The sequence below is a fragment of the Lontra canadensis genome, unplaced genomic scaffold (genome assembly GCF_010015895.1).
Source record: "Lontra canadensis isolate GAN:19392208 unplaced genomic scaffold, GSC_riverotter_1.0 scaffold33, whole genome shotgun sequence".
NCBI classification, from domain to species: domain Eukaryota; kingdom Metazoa; phylum Chordata; class Mammalia; order Carnivora; family Mustelidae; genus Lontra; species Lontra canadensis.
The window spans coordinates 13,660,910-13,680,958 of NW_022631027.1; the positions used below are offsets into that span (position 1 = coordinate 13,660,910).

At 37.9% G+C, this 20,049-nt stretch overlaps 1 protein-coding gene across 1 annotated transcript; it reads left to right on the forward strand.

Annotated features, from left to right (window-relative positions):
- The first annotated feature begins 239 nt into the window (after nt 1–239).
- On the forward strand, nt 240–18,965 carry VCAM1 (vascular cell adhesion molecule 1). Its single transcript, XM_032867224.1, has 9 exons — nt 240–427; nt 955–1,230; nt 3,382–3,702; nt 5,215–5,481; nt 8,839–9,114; nt 10,918–11,238; nt 12,148–12,414; nt 13,893–14,159; nt 18,704–18,965. The coding sequence occupies exons 1-9, from the start codon at nt 337–339 to the stop codon at nt 18,862–18,864; spliced, it is 2,247 nt and encodes a 748-aa protein (XP_032723115.1). The 5' UTR covers nt 240–336; the 3' UTR covers nt 18,865–18,965.
- The last annotated feature ends 1,084 nt before the right edge of the window (nt 18,966–20,049 follow it).

Sequence of the window (20,049 nt, forward strand, 5' to 3'; positions counted from 1 at the left end):
AAAGATATCCCTCTGGAGTGAAAATCAGGAAAAGCTTTAATTTTATCACCTTGGAAGTGTTTTATGTTTCCATGGCAGAGAGAGTAGTTTCCGTACTGAGAGCAAATGAAGGGGTTAATCCTGGGCTTGGCTGAGTGTCAGTGAAACTTTTTTTCTGGCTCTGCTCCGGGTTTCCCCTTGAAGGGATTTCCCTCCGCCTCCAGGCCTCTGCAATAAGACCCTTTATAAAGAGCAGACTTTCCATTTCACTCCTCACTGAGCCTCACTGGCTTTAGGGGCTAAAACCTCTTTCAGGACACTTTCAGGCGGGACAGAAAGAAGGGTTTGGGGACCACTATGTTCTCATCACAGCAGAAACTAAAAATGCCTAGGAAGATGGTCGTGATCTTTGGAGCCTCAAATGTTCTTTGGATGGTGTTTGCTGTTTGTAAGTCCTTTTCTTTGATCTATTCCAAATGCTCACATTCCATTTCAGCTCTGATTTTGGCTTCAGTCAGTTGTGCAATAGTAGTGAAGAAAGGCACTAGGATTTTTAAGAAGTGGGAAAACCATTTACTGTAACATGTAATATGCTAGGGAACATGGCTCTGTACCATGGTATTGTCATAGTTGGAGCTATAAAGAATGTTTTTCAGATATCTTTTTCCAGTGTCAAATAAATAATTGGATTCTATCTCTACTGAGGTCTATCTCTTCAGTTTCCTGTACTTGATAATGAGCTTAAACTTAGCAAATATCAAAACAACTTTCATAAACGGGCATCAAGGTCAGGACTGAGAGTTCTCCATGATCCCAACACCTTTGGCAGCGACGCCTACGTTTTTTGGCCGCCTTATAGTTAGTTCAAAATTTAGGAAAGAGATAAGCCAGACTGTATTCTGGACACTATACTAGAACAGAGCAGAGGGAGTGGAATACTAAACTAAGTTCACTTTTCTCTTTTTGTCCTCACAGCTCAAGCTTTTAAAATGGAAATCTTCCCTGAACACAGAGTTATTGCTCAGATCGGTGATGTCATTTCACTCACTTGCAGTACAACAGGCTGTGAGCCCCCATCTTTCTCCTGGAGAACCCAGATAGACAGTCCGCTGAATGGGAAGGTGAGAAATGAGGGGAACAGCTCCACGTTGACCATGGATCCTGTTAGTTTCAACAATGAACATGCTTACGTGTGCACAGCAACTTGTGGATCTAAGAAACTGGAAAAAGGAATTCAGGTGGAGATTTATTGTGAGTACTTTGGAGGATCTTTGATTTTCCTCTTAATTTTGCTTTTAAAGTAAGTTTTTTAGAAAGGATATTTTTAAAAGAAAAAAAATTAAAGGCTATTCATGTCTAGCTTCTTGACTAGAGGACATACTGCCCTGGGAAAGTTAAGACCACTAGCATTAGAAAAGGAATACAAACCTTGCCTTTGTTTCTAACTCTGCCACAAACATAGTAACCATAGGTAAGACTCAGCCTCTCGGGGCTTTTCTTTTCTTGGCCGTAAAATGAAGATCTCTGAAGTTTCTTAATCTTCTTTTCCAAAAATTTCTATTTGATTATATCCTTACATGTTTACTTTGTCATATGTCTAAATGGTTTATGAATTCCATTCTTTGGGGATTTTCCACTTACTTATTCTTATGCAATTTCGCATAAACAGCGTAAGTAGGAGATCTATGATTTAGTAATAGGCTTCTGTTCAGGAGTTTTCCCTTAGACAGAAGGAAAGTATCTACAAACATTCCACTCATTTGACTTTGGTACAGATAAATTTAGGAGGGTTGTTTTTGGCTTTGGTGCCATTAAGCCTTAATGCTCAACCACTCAACCTCAAGATTATGGGTGTAATAATTTTATTTGCCTCATGAATGTTCATGAACATCCCTAGTTTGCCATTCTACCAAAACGCATGCATTCTTGACCCAGCATATAAAGTTAGCAAGAGGAGTAAAGAACCACCTGAAATAAAAATCTTGCCTTTGGTTACTGATGACTACTCTTTCAGAAAAACAAAACAAAATGAAACAAACCCTGAAATCCTTTATGACCATCTCTTCATGAAGACCCCATTTGATATCTTATAATTATTTTGGTTCCCATCTGCTATGGGGGAGCTCAGCTTTGCCCAGCATCCGTAATTGATTCTTCAATAAGCCCCATGTGCTGTTAATGCATCCCGAGAAACCGTGCCTGACCCGCTGCTTTCAATTATGCCAGTTGTATGTGCATAGTTCGTCTGTGCAGCCCCCTGAGCTCCTTGAAAGTCCCCTTATGTAAATACAGGGAAAAGTAGCAAGTTCTCATATTACCTGACAGCAAACTATGCAGATTATGGGCACATTTTATACAGAATATGAGAGAGATAGAAATTATTGGTGGAAAAATTAAAAATACTGTTTGTTTTTTGTTTCACGTAGCAAAGCATTTCCATTTCCTTTGCCTTTGCTCTCATGTATCAAACAGTTGAAGACTTAAAAAAAAAGAGGAGTAAAGACCCTTCTGGCTTTAATTATCTTTCCTGAGGTTTTTCTTTAAGAATATCTGTCTCTTGTTATGTTTAACGAGCCCGTCTCTGTTCCACATTTGATTGTAATATTCTTTAGAGCTGGGGCCTTTGTGTTCTTATTGTGCAGAGTCCTGAGTCCAGCCAATGTGTTACCATCTTGACAGTTTGTAGTGAAAAGGTAACCTTTGCAAAGAAAGCAATGGCTGACTTAGATCGAACGTTCCCTGTTCCTTCGGCACTGGAAGGTTCAAGTGGAGTGCTAGTTCGGACGCTGAGTCAGGCATTGCGGGAGGCAAATCTCCTTTCCAGAATTTGTAGATTGTGCAGGTGTACCCGTGCAATGATATTCTGAGCCTCAGTTTCCTTATCTGTAAAGGGGACGTATCTCGCCCTAAGATTAGAGAATGTGATATAATGTAAATCTTCAGTAGCAGTACAAAATAATAGAAATCCTGAGTGAAATCCCGGACTTGCCATTTATTAGCTGTGTGACTTTGGCGAGTTATGCAAATGTGCTAATTCTATGTTTTCATATCTGTGAAATGTGCTATGTCTTAGAGTTACAAAAAATTATTTATATTTAAGGAATAGCACAGTGACAGGCACATATATGTATTTAATAATAAACATTAATTTATTCTCAGTTCTTTTACTCTTAATATGCAACCCTTAGTACATGTAGGATCAGTGCTGAAGAACTCCCTTAAAGGTGATTGACTCTGACTGGTGAACCCACCCAAAACTATTAAAGGTTATTTGAACAGTGAATTAAGACTGTATCCACAGAAACATTAGACTTGGTTTGCATTGCATTGAATCAGTAAAAGACCTTGTGTTACATGAACAGAAAGCCTTCTCATGTGTATTTATTTGTTTGACGTTTGCAGCTTTCCCTAAGGACCCAGAGATCCATCTGAGTGGCCCCCTAGAACTTGGGAAGCCAGTCACAGTCACGTGTATGGTCCCTGATGTTTACCCATTTGACAGGCTGGAGGTAAATTTGATGAAGGACGATGAGCTCTTAAAGAATAAGGAATTCCTAGAGCCTATGGAAAGGAAGTCCCTGGAGACCAAGAGTTTGGCGGCAACCTTCATTCCTACCAATGAGGATATTGGGAAAGCTCTTGTTTGCCAAGCGAAATTAAACATTGATGAATTTGACTTTGAACCCAAAGAAAGGGAGACTGCAAAAAAACTGCAAGTCTACAGTAAGTACTTGTGTGATAGAGTCTAGTCTCTGTGGGAATTTAGTCAGCTAAAGCCAGGAAGGCATTTGTTTATAGTTTTTACTCCATTTTTATTCATCGAGAACATAGTATTTGTCAACAGCATAATTCAATGAAAAGAGCACAGGATTTAGGTTGAGAAGACTTCTGGCTCCATTAACCGTGTGAACTTGGGTCACTTAATTTCCTTATTTCCCAATCTATCAAAGGGGAGTAATAATACCAGCTGACTTGGTAGCAGGAAGTGGGCTCAAATGAGATGTTTTTAAACATCTCTTATTTTTGCAAACTCTTATAATATGCTCTGAAATATTAAGTTATAGAAACTTCACAAGGTGAGCACTTGTTCTCTGTGTGCATGTGTTATGTGTGCATACGCTCATGGGCTCATCTGCATGTGCGTGTGCTCACGCATACCCATGTGCACTGGGTGGGAGAGTTAGGGATGAGGCTTGATTAACTCCACATTCCCTGAGACTGCAGGGAGATTTGAGGCAGGCTTGTAGTCCCAGAACTGTGTGGGAGTGGACACACTGTACTCCATTCTAGACCAAAACACTGTGTTCTGCTTTGGACACTACATTTCAAAGGAGTATTGCCAACTATAGCATGTTTAGCTGAAACAGAATGAGATGGAAAGGCTTTAATCAATATTTTGAAAAGCATAGTCAAGATAAGGGGTATTTTTCCTAGAGAATACAAAACTTGGAAAAGAGAACTATCATTAAGTATTTGAAAGACAGTCATGTGGAGAAGGGATTTGATTTATTCTGTAACAGCAGAGGACTGAACTATGGCCACTGTGTGGAATTTGTTTACAAAGAGGAAGGTTTCAGTTCAATTGTTCTAATAATTAAAGCTGTCCCCAAATTAAATGGACTGTTTTGTAAGGCAGCGTTCCCTCAACCAAAAGTGCTGAAGCCAACTTAAATGAGCACTTGGCAAAGGTGCTTCTCTTGGTAGAAGACGACTTCTACCTTATCTGGGAGATTGAGCCACATTACTCTAAAGTAATGTAGTAATTTTCTTAATTTCTGAGTATCTATGGCCATCTAAAAACACCAAACATCAAAAAAAGTATCTCATGGGGCACCTGAGCGGCTCAGTGGGTTAAGCCTCTGCCTTTGCCTCAGGTCATGATCTCAGGGTCCTGGGATCCAGCCCTGCTTTAGGATCTCTGTTCAGCAGGGAGCCTGCCCCACTCCACCCTACCCCCCACTCCCCCCCACCCACCTGCCTCTCTGCCTACTAGAGATCTCTGTCAAATAAATAACTGAAATCTTAAAAAAAAAAAAAAAGTAACTCACTTAGATTAGTCAGAAATTGGATTAACTGATTTTTAGGACCCCACAATACTGATTTTATATTAATTTGACAGAGTAAGTTTGTCAACTTTGTGAAAGCATATGAATACAGCCTGTGAGAGAAATACCTTATCCTTGTTGGATCAAGATGATGTCTAGCAGTTACTAATCTTGGGTCCTGCCTTTTCAGTCTCACCCAAGAACACAGTTATCTCTGTGAGTCCCTCCACGAAGCTGCAAGAAGGTGGTTCTGTGACAATGACATGTTCCAGTGAGGGTCTTCCAGCCCCACAGATTTTCTGGAGCAAAAAATTAGATAATGGGAATGTACAGCTCCTTTCCGGGAACGCAACTCTGACTTTAATTGCTATGAGGATAGAAGATTCTGGAATTTATATGTGTGAAGGAGTCAATCAGGTCGGGAAAGATGGAAAAGAGGTGGAATTAATTGTTCAAGGTAAGTAGACTGTGAGAAAGGAATGATAAAGGTGCTGTAACTGGGGTTTGCGTAGTAGGGAAACAACTTCAATGCCTACAGTACTTCCTTAAGTTTTACTGATGACCCATATGATGTCATTTCTTTTAGCACAATTGTATATTCATCTTACTCATACTTCTCAGAAGTCTTTCCTCCCAGGGCATAAATGGCTCTGCATTTCTCTTTTCCATCTCTCACCATTCCTTCCCTGCTTCATCCTCTGGCTTTCTCTTTTCTCTCCGCCCCCTGAATATTAGTATTCTCAGGTTACCACATCTGTCCTCATCTCCATTCTGGACTCCCAGTATTTGGGCTACTATATGCTGCTTATCCCCAAATTCATGTTCTCCTTCCATATCACCAAACCTGCCATTTCTTCCTCAAAAAGATCCTTAGAATTTGTCCTCAGTTTTTCAACCCCCTTGCCATTGCCTTAGTTTATCATCTCTGACTTAAACTCTTGTAAGATATTTTAAAATAACAGCATTCACTGACCACCAGCTATATGCCAGGCACTTTATATATGTTAGCTGTAATCTTCAAGAAGTAACTAAAGAGTAAGTATTTTATACTCATTTTACAGATGAGAGTGTACTGTCTCACAGAAATGAATAATGGCTCCTACCGATCTTATACCTCATACTTGCTTGGAATTCTACTTTCCACTTTATATATGTTGTCTTGTTAGTCTTTATCACTACCTTATGAGGTAAATAAAAACACGAGTTCAGCATCCTTCATACTTTTCCTAGAGTCAAGTCGCTCACTAGGGGTATTTACTATGATTTTAAAACAGGCACATTTTAAACAAAACTCTATGACTTTTCAACTAAATAGCTAATTGTCTTCAAATGGTCATCCTGCTGTCATTCTGTCTGCAAGATAATCAATCCTATGCAATGCTCTCAGAGTATATACCTTAAACAAAAAAGATGTTCGTTATATATGACTTCAACCAGACCCTAATTGCATGTAATTTAAAATGTGCATTTCTTAAAATAACTCTTCATGATCTGGTCAGAAACTACTTTTGTAGCTTTGTTGGTGTCCCTGTACCTCTGTCCGTGTTGCTCCTTCTGCCTGAAGTGCCCTTTCTTTACCTGGTAAAGTCTTAGCCATCCCTTAAGACAAAGCTCATGTTAGCCTTCCAATTCCAGATTGTATTAAGCAAAGTTGGGCATTCCTCCCTTTGTCTACACTCAAACCTTCTTACAAAGTTTGTGTACTTCTGTTTAGTTCAACACATATTAATCAAGAGCCCTTGTCCAAGAATCCAAGAATTATGTTTGGCACTATGGGGGCAGACATGAAAAAGTTATGGTGACCACCCTTTAAGAGTTTACAATGTAGGGAGGAAAGACAGGCGTGTATGCAGATAATTTAAATATACTTTAGTAAGAGCCAAAATAATGTATCTATTTAAATATGTCTTTTCATTAAATTGCAAGTGCCTTAAAGTCAGGAACTGTGCATATGTGTGTTTTAATATTTATGTGTTTACCACAAAAGTAGGTGCCCAGTAAATACTGATTGCATAAATTGTAAACATGAGCAACACAAAATTTTAGAATACAAAAACATAGGGTTTAAATTTAGATGGTTAAAACAATAAAAGTGACACTCACCATCAGTAGATTAACTCAGATGGGTGTTAGCTTACCATTCTCAAGAGACCAGGAAAGTATTAAACTAATAAAATCAGGGGAAACTAATCACCCATCCTGGATAACTCCACCCCATAATAAACTAGATCCCAGTTCAGTGTGGAAAGGAAATGCATTCTGGGGTTCAAGAGGGCTGTTTTGAATTTTGCATCATGGGACACTAACAACCTTAGGTACTGAAGAGAGAATTGAACTTTGAAAGGACCTTTCAGTTACCTAAGAATTACTCCACAGGGACCTCGGGTTTGCCTGGTAACACATGCAGCCATTGGAAAAAATGATTTGAGGGCTCTTCACAGGCAGGAATTGGGTCTGTTTTCAAGTTCCCCATTCCCACACTAGCATATAAGGAATGATCTCTCTTTTTTCAAAGCCTAAGAGCATATTGGTTCATTGAGATAATTTGAAGAAAGCCTTCTTTGGGAGATTCTACAATGTCACAGCGAGATAAACCAAAGAGAAAAACAACTTCTCCTGGCACAGATGAGAAACCTGTAAAATGTGATGTATTTGGATTTCTTATATGTGGAGATTTCTTTCCTCCACCTCTAGTCTGCTATTTGGGGGAACAATTTTAGTGATTTTCTGTGTAGTCTCATCTATCCCTTTCAGGGTTGCCCAACCATTCCCAGTTTCTTCAGGGAACAGGGAGTGGAGATTTGAAATTGTCTTTTTTCCCCAGACAGAAAGCATCCCAAAGCAGCCTGTGGGTCCAGCAGGGATAGCCTTGGCAGCCAAAGAGCTCCTCTGGATAATTTGAGACTTAGCAGTTTGCTCTCTTATCTCAGTTTTCAAGCCCTGAATTAATTGAAAGTATTTTTGTATTGCATCAGACAAATTTCAGGGGTGACTTGTGTATCATTTTCATGTTTAGATTTTGACTTTACTTTCAATGTGATTCTGTGTGCTTTCAATGGCATAACTTTATATTGTTGGCCCAGAGACTCTAAGTTCTGGTCCATTATGGGTATTGCATCTAATCGGAAGATATATTTCTGTAGCTTTTTTCACAACCTCTCTTAGATCTTGCTTTATCTCCACACGAGGATGACTTGATTTTGTTGTTCAAGCAACTGAAAAGCTGGGATCACAAATCAGACCCACCTGGCTTCAAGTCCTAATTTTGCCACTTGCAAACTAGATAAAATTATTAGCATTTCTGAGCCTAAATTTCCATAAGGAGAAAGAGGCCAAGGAGGGTGATGGGAGAAGAAGGAAGAGGAAGAGGAAAATAAAAAGAAGAAGCAGGAGAAAGTGAAAGAGAAGAATTAAGTAGTGAGGATTAGATGAGATAATTAATACATGCAAACTGGTTTACATAATGCTTACACACTGGAACCTCTTAAGTTGTTGGAGCTGTTTCCACTCTTACAGGGATTTGATAAACTACCATTGAGCAGAGACTGAATTATTGTCATGAAAAGATGCCAGCTTCTGTCCTGACAGGTTTTTATCCACATTCATTCTGTTAAATGAATTAGTCAATGAACTCTTACGGGTTTGTTCTTTAAAAACATCTCTCTGGGCAGTCCCAAGGTGGTAAGGAGTAATTTTTTCTTGGCACAGATGTTAGCTGAAAAGAGTTGTGGGTGGGGGAGAAGATCATATATTGCAATGTGGTGAAGGAAGAAAAGAAACTCATCTTCTCTTTGTCTTGTTCTTTTTCCTCCAGAGAAACCATTCATTGTTGAGATCTCCCCCGGACCCCAAGTTATTGCTCAGATTGGAGAATCAGTTGTGTTGACATGTGGTGTCACAGGCTGCGAGTCCCCATCTTTCTCTTGGAGAACGCAGATAGACAGCCCTCTGAGTGGGCAGGTGAAGACTGAAGGGAGCAAGTCTACGCTGACACTGAGCCCTGTGAGTTTTGAGAACGAACATTCTTACCTGTGCACTGTGACCTGTGGCCTGAAGAAACTGGAAAAGAGAATTAGTGTGGACCTCTACTGTAAGTGGTTTCCAGAATTGTTTGCTGTTTTTTCCCCCTCAGTTTTATTGAAAGAAACAGAATGCAAGTCTGTGATACACGGTGATATCCATGTGTTTAGAAAGGGAAGTTTGCCTTGTGAATTGTTCCTAAATCTTTGAACCAGAATTTTTTGATACAAATTAATGGACCCAAATCTTAAGTATATATTACATATGTACACAGCATCCACAGTCCTTAGTTTGCATCTTGTCCATGCTCTGTCGTCATGCACTTGAACACACTACACGTTCACTGCTTCCCACCCCCTCTGTGTATACAGGGGCTGTTCAGAAGTAGTAGTGAGCAAGGAGTGGGAGTCAGTGCCCGTTCTGATGACTGGAGAGGGATTACTATCGCTCAGCTATTTGAACAGAGCGTGAGGCCCCAGGCTACTGTTTTGAAGGTACATTTGGGAAGCTGATTGGCAGGATGGGGGGAAAAATGAGGCAAAAATGAAAACAGGTAGTTATATTGGCCCCAGGGGATGGACAGTGACAGCTGCTCAGGTGGAAAGCAGAACCAGGCATCAGTACTAGACCTTCACCTTGATGACGCTGCATACACCTGCTGTACTTTTTCTTGCTGTTCCTGTTACCTTAATAAAAATCATTTACAACCTGGAGTCTACATGAATTTGACATTGCTGGAATTCCTCTGCTGTGATGAATGAATGACAAAATATTCAAAGTGACCTGAAAATGGATTACTTTAGAAGGCTACTCTGCCTTGTTTTAGTCAGCAGATTTCAAGAGAAAATAGAACATTTGCTACCAGAAAACCTGCCCAAACTTGTGTTACCCATCAGGATTTTGTTCAGCATGAGTTAGAGTATGTCTGTGGAGGGATTTGAATCTCTCAAAGTAAGGGTAAATTTTATTGTGTTATCATATTACCCAGAATCCAGCATCTGCTGATGTAGGCACATTCCCAACAGAAATGAGAACCAGAAGTACAGCCTTACTGCAATACAGAAATATTTGAAAATTTAACAACATTTTGTTGAAGGAGAAAAAATTTTGGCGTTGCTCTTATTCTTGATAACTATTTTAGTCTTATCTTTATTGGTTTGCATAAGACATACTATAATTATTTAGAATCTAAATCTCACAGTTTTTTGTTAACTACAAATATTGTCTGAGAAATATTTAAGATTTACTGTCTAAGCCTGGCCATTGGAAACTAAAATGTCTAAAGTGAGAACTGCCCTATGGCTCTTATTTGATACTGCTCTGTGAAACCATGCCTGGGTTCTGAGCTCAGAGAAATATGGGTTCTGATCGCAACTCAGTCACTTGATAGGTACAATACCTAATGAGAGTCTCTGAGCTTCTATAAGGTTTATAAGCTTTTCTACCTACAAAGTAAGTTAAATGAAACCCATTTTATCAGGCTGATTAAAAGACTGAGATAATGCATATTAAAATAACAATACATCATGGGAAATATTTAAAACGTTTGAAATACATAGTTGCTAAATAAGATGGTGGAAACTCATGTTCCTTCCAAAAGACCAGTTCATGGGTGTCAGACCGCATCACTAAGAAGAGAAAAATAGGAAGTATATTTATTTCTTGAATGATTCATGATTAAGTATTTTTGTTGATAGCATTTATATTTAGTATCATAAATATGTAGGCTTAATTTTATTATTTATGTATTGGTGATCATTCTATCTCAAGTGAATTAAAACTATCATTTTGAGACCTTTGTATTTAATAGAGATTAGTTCCATTTTTCCTTTGAATGTTTACATATAAACATAATTTTTCATGATATTTGCAGCATTCCCTAGAGATCCAGAGATTGAGATGAGTGGTCTACTCGTGAGTGGAAACCCAGTCACTGTGAGCTGTGAGGTTCCTAATGTGTATCCTTCTGACCGGCTGGAGATTGAGTTATTTAAGGGGGAGAGTATCATAGAGAGTAAAACCTTTCTGGAGGACATGGACAAGAAATCTCTGGAGACTAAGAGTTTGGATATGACCTTCATCCCCACCACTGAAGATACTGGAAAAGTTCTTGTTTGTCTGGCTCAGTTACACATTGGTGAAATGGAATTTGAACCCAAACAAAGGCAGAGTACACAGATGCTTCATGTTAACGGTAAGTACATGAGTGATGTAGCCACAACTTAATATGGATTTCTTAGGTTTGTCAGGCCATAGTTAACATGAGGTTAAAGAGCTAAAACTTCTGTGGGAAAAAAAAAGTAACTTGGGAGGAAATTTTAAAATAATTATTATAATAAACCACTCCTAACACTTAAAACAACAATCATCTATTAGCTGATGATTCCATGAATTGGCAATTCTAGAGGGGTCGGATGGGCAGTTCATCTCCTCATCGTGGTATCAGATGAACTCACCCATTCATTTTCAGTCAACTGGCAGGTTAGTGGGGGATGGCTGGTCACAGATGGACTCATTCCTATGTCTGGAACATTCTTGGGGGTTTCTGGGCCTCCCCTTCTCCATGTGTTGTTTCCCCCTGAAGGAAGGTGGAATAGGTTTAGTCACCAGAGTGCAGAATTTCAGAGAGGTGAAAATGAAAGCAGGCTCAAGCTTGGAAGTCCTACAGCATTACTTCTTTCATATTATATTGGTCACAATGAGTCAACAGACCAGCCAAGATTAGAGAGCTGGGAAAATAAACTCCACCTTCTCACAGGGGGTTCAAATAATTTTTGGTCATGTTTAATGTACCATAAATGTCTATGTACACTATCAATGATCATCCATTCTTTGGTAGTAAAAGACTCTCTACAGAACTTATTTCTATTAGAAAACATCCATGATGTGTTCACATTCTACTCTCTATCATTCTGTCTGCTTAAGTAAATGGGGACAGAAACCTTCCTTTGGTAAAGTTAATAAACTGTTAATAAGTTTATTAATAAACATTAATAAACTGTTCCAACCCATTGGTTCCATAGCTCAGTTCTGCAACATTATTAAGACTTTTGGAACTCAGGGTATAAAGGGTCAAACTTAACAAGTGTCTCTACTTTTTCAGTTGCCCCCAGGGATACAACCATCTTGGTCAGCCCCTCCTCCATCCTGGAGGAAGGTAGTTCTGTGAATATGACGTGCTCTAGCAATGGCCTCCCAGCTCCGAAAATCCTGTGGAGCAGGCAGCTAAATAATGGGGATCTACAGCCTCTTTCTGAGAATTCAACTCTCACCTTAACTTCTACCAAAATGGACGATTCTGGTATTTATGTGTGTGAAGGGATTAACCAGGCAGGCATAAGCAGAAAAGAAGTCGAATTAATTATCCAAGGTAAGTAAAATGTGATTAATGAGTTACTATTGCCAGTATTATTTTAGTTGTTGCTGTGTTTGAACAAAGTCCTCTGTGGAACCAAAATTTTTACTAAAAACGTAGATTGAGGGTTTTGAAGAGCTCCTGATGTTTCCTACGCTTGGAAAGTTCCTGGAATGGTGCTTCCTCATAAACCATTCCACATCTCTTATTCTGAAATTCTTTAACCTCCAGTGGAATGCTAGTTGTGGGAACGGTGCCAGGAGCTCCGGTTACACTTATGAGACAATGATTAGGGTGTTGAAATAGGGATGCGATGAGAAATATATGTATTCGGAAATTAGTTAGGATTAAAGCCACAATATCTGGCAGAATTGGACTCTGAGTGGTACTTTCAAAAGCTACATGCTAGTATTTGCTTAGAAGCCTAAGAAGGCACGTAAACCTTTTGTAAATTCTGAGGTTAAAAGTAGCAGTGTCCGTGCCTCGGGTTCATCAACTTGATGCCATGGAACCACTAGAATGGCTTCAGTTGTAAGATCCATACCCCCTCTCTCCAGGACAGATAGCCAAGACTGAAAACAAAATAATTTCTAGTTGACAAGTTAAATCCATAGGCTGTTTTGGGCAAAAGCATGAAGTGATATATTTGGATTTCTCCCACCCTTGCACTTTGGGGATTAAAAAAAAAGTTCCTCCCCCTCCCCACCCCCAGAGCTGTCCTATCCTCTCTTACCCCCTGGTATTATTTCCACTAAGGTATTAGTGATTTTCTTGCTACCTTATTTTAGTGATGATTTGTATTTTAAAGAAACAACCTTGGAAGGGCAATGCACAACGTTAAAGAAATGTATGTCATGGTTCTATAGCTGTTTTTGAGGGAAGAATCTCAAATCAAGTCACAAAAATAGATGAACTTAATGGGAATCTCACTTATAAAATGGCAATATGATACCTTCTGCCATGGGCAGTGTATTAATAGAGATGTTGCATATCAAATACTTAGCCCAGGGCCCACCGCTTAACAAATGGTAGTTATGGTTGTTAAGAATAGTAAGAAGAAAAAAAGGAAAGAATAGTAAGAAAGCCATCTCTTCATAACTTGATCCAGGAAAATCCAGCTCAAAACTCAGAAGCCTGTAAAGACCTTTATGCTTCAAAGAAAAAACTTTGCACAACATTGTGACAGAAAGAAATGTTTTCTTTTTCCACATTTGAATTCTATTTCTGTTTATCGACACGATTTTTTGGTTAGTCTAGAGAAAGAATTAGATTAGGGACATGAGAGAAACATAGACATATCTTCTCTTATTAAAAACACAATCATTTATAACAAACCAGTCAATCCTTGACTTCTTTACTTGCCCCTATAAACATTTAATGCAAACAGTAAGCACAGATAGGTTCCTGACAGCTAATTGTTGCTGTCATTAAATTAATATGAAAGTGGTTTATATTTCACCCAATCAGAGGTGCCTTTTAAATTCTCTTTACAGTTGCTCCGAAAGACATACAACTTATAGCTTTTCCTTCTGAGAGTGTCAAGGAAGGAGACACTGTCATTATCTCCTGTACATGTGGAAATGTTCCAAAAACTTGGATAATCCTGAAGAAAAAAGCAGAGACGGGAGACACAGTGCTAAAGTCGAGAGATGGTGCATATACCATCCACAAGGTCCAGTTAGAGGATGCGGGAGTGTACGAATGTGAATCTAAAAATGAGGCTGGCTTGCAATTAAGAAGTTTAACCCTCGATGTTAAAGGTTAGTTAGTTTTTTGTTTTTGATTATTTTTTCTAATAGAAGTTTGATGGAATGTAAAGATTTTCTAGGATCAGGTGAGTGAGTTGGCAAAATGGAGTTGAATTCCATGTTGACTGTGGTTATTTCTCAGTGTTTCTTAAAATAATCATGCACAGCTGCCCTATCCTATGGAGTTTAGCCAGGAAGTTGACATTAATCACTGGTGAGTACAGGATTCCCATTTGCTTTTCTCAGAGTTGACAATTCATCATTGGTCTCCGAAGTCTTGCATTTCCTAAGCATTTAAACATACATTCAAAACCTTTCTCTGAGGTTTCAACTTTAAATTGTCTAATAAAATGTTTTCTGGCCATTATTACATAATACTGACTCCAGAAAATTTTTGAGATATCTCACACACTTCAATTCCAACAATACTTTTGTATAGAAAGTAAATCTCACAGGTTCAAATTTTCGGCAGCCATAGACTTTAGATCATTGAGTCAGTGTTTTTCATTTTATTTGGGAAATATTTGAGCACAGTTCCTTTAAATATTTTCCCCACTTTTATATCTTTCTCTTATCTTTCTGTAATTCTAATTCCATGTATTTTAGAAAGTTCAGTATTGTCCTACATATTATTGTGGCTCACTTTTTTTTCCTTTGTACTCTTTAGTTTTTAGATTAGATGAATTTTTTAACTGTCTTCATATTCATTCAATCTTTCTTTCACTGTTTACAACATGCTTTACGCCCAGCCATTGAAGTTGTTTTAATTTCAATTTATCATATGTATATGATTCCCATTTATCATATGTGTTATTTTGCTTTTTACAACTTCCATTTCTCTTTTGAATCTCCCTGTTCCTTCATTAAAGCAGATTAAGGACAGACCTGAATGGTTTGACACTCCACCCATTGAAAATTGACCTCTATTTCCTTTTTCCTTGAATTGGGCTGACCTGTAACAGCTTTGACCCCCAATTAGGACAGTGGTAACACTCAACCTTCAGAAGACTGTTAGCTCTATAATTGCTCTCATGGGGGTCTAAATTTCCAAGATGGTTTCATATGCGTATGATATATGCGTATGTTCAAGCTCATCAAATTATATATATTAAATATGTATAGTTTTGTATATATCAGTTATAATACAATAAAGCTTTAAAAAAAAAAAAAAACCTTTCTCTGGAGGTTATAAGGAAACTAAAGAAGTAGGATTCACCCAATGAAGAAAAATGTTTCTACCCAGGCTCTTGTCCCTCCTACCACAAGAGAATGCTATTCTCTGAACATGGAGTAATTGCCTATTTTCCGGATTGATTCCTTTCAAGATGATAATTAGGAGTGGCAATCTTGATGCTGAACAACACTGAATAATGTTTAGACTACAAAATTGCCTTCTTAAAAATCCAGACCTCTTGTCCATCCTACCTTATTCTGAGCAGGGGGTGGGTTGAGCAATGACATCAGCAAAGAAACTTTAGGGGCCCTTTATCTTCCTAACCCCTTTTGTGAATGCACAGTAGGATCTGTTGCTCTTATTGGTGTAAGCAGAATATGTTAGCCTTCACTAATCAGTCTCCACACCTTGTGTGCTGATGAGTTCTCACTGTGTGTTGGGAACTACACTTGGAATGAACAGGACTGCAAATAAATGCAACTCTTGGAGCCTGTGCACTTGGCTATCAGAGTTTGCAACCATGTGTCGGTGTAAAGAAAATTTGAACTTAGGTCAGAAAACACGTAATTTTACTCATTTGGCCAAATTTCTCAACACTGCAAGCCTTACCATATGTTTTCTGTCTTCACAGTACCTCCTCAAAACATGACAATATCAAAACATGACAATATTAATACATCCATCTAGAAATGTTAAGAAGGGGGAAATATCATGATTATATGTGAAACTTCTAGTCATCCATCCGTAGTGATTATCCTGAGAAGAGTTGATCTGGCCAATGAAATTACTGTGTTCAAAGAATGGAACACTTACCTTGTTTCATGCCACTCAAAATGACACTGGGGTGTCTGTAATCACTGCTTCTAATGAGGTTGGGGATGAGATTGAGATCTCAGTTATGACTAGGCTGAAATTCATTCATTCCTAGTTCTTTCAATCTTTGATGCCTCTGGTCCCCTTTTAATTAAGGCTAGGCCCAGGAAATTGGACATCTAACATTTTTGTAATTCTGTTTGTAGTTAATGATTCTCTTTTAAAGATATATCAAAACTTCTCTACTTTTTAAACTCTATCTCACACATTGTTTTTTTTTAATTACTTTATTAAATGAATAACTTACATATTTGCCATTCTCATTCATTACTTACATGAACTCTCAAAGCATTTTAGGTACTCAACTAAGAAATTCAGGCTCCCAAACAATGGTTTAAAATAGCAGTAAATGAATGGAGACAAAAATTTGCCATTTTTCCTTGCTATTTTGAGCTAGCTTACCTTGCTATTTAGCTGAGTTTTTGTTTTTTTTTGTTTTTAAGATTTTTTGATTTATTTGACAGTCAGAGATCACAAGTAGGCAGAGAGGCAGGTAGAGAGAGAAGGGAAGCAGGTTCCCTGCTGAGCAGAGAGCCTGATGCGGGGCTTGATCCCAGGACCCTGGGATCATGACCTGAGCCGAAGGCAGAGGTTTAACCCACTGAGCCACCCAGGCACCCCTATTTAGCTGAGTTTTTGTTTTGGCTTGAAAGCATTCCAATGATAGGAATGGCTGGGAGTCTAAGATTTTCAGTGTTTATACAGCTAATAAAAAATAGTGTTTGAAGATTGCCCTGGTAACCGACTCAGCAGCAAATTTGTGTTTGACTGCAGATGCCTAAAGGAAAAACTGAAGGCAAAAGATAACATTTATTAAATTGAAAAGAAAACAATAGGAGTAGAAATACCATTGTCCAACATGTTGTCAATATTGATGCCTAACTGTAATTATGATAATGGATAGCCATTAAAATATTATGTTTATACTTTGACTAGTTCTACTCTGCTGAAGAAAGTAGAAAGATGAGGCAGTTATCATTATGTTTAGTGTTAAGTTTTTTTTATTTTAATAATTTGAAAAAATTGACTTCCTCTCATCTGACCATCATGATCCTTTTCTATTTGGTTGATCTCCAGTGATTAGAAACTTCTAGATGGAATGTAGTCGTTCCCAAAATCGATTTCTTCAAAGACAGAAAGCATACATGCTACTTTAAGAAATTTAATACTTGTGAGGTCATACGATGCTGGGCAAACATAAACATAAATAGAGATAAGCCTCCAGTAAATGCCATGTTATCTTCCCCAGATCGTCTTATAAGGTTAAGAAGTTTTTTTTGTTTTTGTTTTTGTTTTTTTTTAAGATTTTATTTATTTATTTAACAGATCACAAGTAGGCAGAGAGGCAGGCAGAGAGAGAGGAGGAAGCAGGCTCCCTGCGGAGCAGAGAGCCCGATGTGGGGCTTGATCCCAGGACCCTAGGATCATGACCTGAGCCGAAGGCAGAGGCTTTAACCCACTGAGCCACCCAGGCACCCCTAAGGATAAGATTTTAAGTAATAGTGCACCTGTTAAATGATTTTTAGTACATTGGAAAAAATACTAATTTTAGTTCCGTAAACTTTTGCCTTCTGTACGCAATTTACAGCTAAATGACAAAGTGACAGGATGCAGAAAGAAAAGAAATGCATTACTATTCAAAAAATATTTACTGGGGGTCAACTACTCCAAGCAATGAGTCAGGTACTGGCTATTCGGTGGTGGACCAAAAAGAAAATTGATATATCGTCTAATGTAATTTGTAGTCTGGAAGAGGAAAGAAAAGTTAATAGATAACTATACAAATAAATGTTTAATTACAAGCAGTGATAAGAGTTATGAGAAGAAAGTGTAGTGAGTAATGAAAGTATATCGGGGTTCCTAATTTAAGCTGGGGAAGATGTGGGTCAGAGAATGCCTCTGAGTAAGCAACAATCAAACTAAAATGTACTATCCAAAAAACTTCAGTTTATCAAGAGATGATATAAATGCTGAAGAGACACCCTACTTCAGAGATACAAAATGTAAAATTTTGTATATATCTCTGAAAAAGCTGTCAGCAAGAATTCTTTTTCTTACTATCATATATGGTGTTTGACTATAATGGTTACATTTCAGGATTTTCTTGGAGAACTAATTAGTCATTTCAGTTCATGGTCAGCAGAGCCCTAGCTCTTTAGTGGATTTTTATATATTCCAGAGCAAATACTCTTCCCCAATTCTTGCTTTTGTAAATGAGCTCTAGAAAGTTGTGTCCTTGCTTCCATTCAACAATTGAACCTGATTCTATTTGGATCCAACTTTATGTAAGTCAACAGCTGTCATCTTTAAACTCATCATGACCATGGCAACTGCCAACTGATTATTTGGGTAATTCAGAGAAATATGCATTTTGGTTCTTGCTGGCCCTTATCACTGCTTTGATTCACTCCAATTTAGAGAAGTAGTTGTACTGTTAAAACATGTAACTATTACTATCAAGACACTTTTTGTACTAGACATTAATTACACCCATTTTGTTGTTTTCCAGGAAGAGAAAATAACAAGGATTATTTTTCTCCTGAACTTCTTGTGCTCTATTGTGCATCTTCCTTAATAATACCGGCCATTGGAATGATCATCTACTTTGCTAGAAGAGCCAACATGAAGGGGTCATATAGTCTCGTAGAGGCACAGAAATCAAAAGTGTAGCTAATGTTTGAAATGTTCAACTAGAGACACTATTTATCCATCCAGATGCTTAATACTGCTCATCATTCCATGAGGAAAACCAGCTAAGAGTACAGACTTCCCTGAATGTAGTGAATTCTTGGAAAGAAATGGCTTCTTATGCCCCATGCTGGGAGCAAGAGGCCAAAGGAACACCTTCTGCCTGAAAAATAGGCACTACCATTGAGATGTGTTGACTGGAGCAGTTCCTTGATGTGTATGTATATACAATAACATGATCTGTACATATGTAAAATAAAATTATGCCATAGCAAGATCACTTGGAATAGCAGCATTCTGTAGTCAGATCTTCAAAATAATTCAACAGTGTTGCCTCGGCTGATATAACTGAATGCATCTTAAGAAAGATCATCATCTTAATATTGGCTGGCAGCTAACCTATGTCAACTTTTTAATATTTTATTTTCTTTAACAAAAATTTTATTTCTCTAAAGTTCATTGACAATAATTTCATGTTTTATATAGATGCTAAGGTTTACCTTTTTATAGGCAAGTAATAAACCAAGAAGGCACTGGGTTCATCTTCAGGTACTAAACACCTCAACCTATGGTATAAGGGTTGACTGGAATTCTCTGGATGGTACTAACATGGTACGGAGATGTTTTATGATGTTGTTTATCAGACATTTTTGTAGCTTTTCCAATGTGGTCTAAAAATGCAACTTCTTTTGATTTTCTTTTGTAAATGTTTAGGTTTTGGTTTTTTGTTTTGTTTTGTTTTTTGTATAGTAAAGTGATAATACCTGGAATTGGAAGAATTGTGTGTTTATTTATTGTAAACTGCCTCCTTTCACTGTGGTGTTTGAAATTCCAAGTTCCAAAAGTAAAGAATTCAGACCCATAGAAATAATAAGCAGATACTTGAAGTGCGAACCTCAGAGTACTTTGATCAGAATCGAGTTACGAGAACTTGATAAAAACTCAGATTTTTTAAGGCTACACTAACCTATTGAACTTAGATATCTTGTTTTGTGTCCTTGGACTATGCAATTAAATTTATTTGCAATTAAATTTTTAAAATAGAAAACACAAGAAGAGTGAAGGCAGATGAATGTGTATACATCAAAGGGTCACTAATAAACACCTGTGTACATACCAAGATTGAAAGGTAGAGCATTTTGCTTCCATCAGAGCCCGTCTTACCAT

What these genes read in the sequence shown, in the direction of transcription:
- VCAM1 (XM_032867224.1), top strand. Translation starts at nt 337, where the DNA reads ATGTTCTCATCACAGCAGAAACTAAAAATGCCTAGGAAGATGGTCGTG. An exon ending in AAAAAAACTGCAAGTCTACA is followed by an intron (nt 3,703 to 5,214) that starts GTAAGTACTTGT and finishes CTGCCTTTTCAG; the next exon opens with TCTCACCCAAGAACACAGTT. An exon ending in TTTAACCCTCGATGTTAAAG is followed by an intron (nt 14,160 to 18,703) that starts GTTAGTTAGTTT and finishes GTTGTTTTCCAG; the next exon opens with GAAGAGAAAATAACAAGGAT.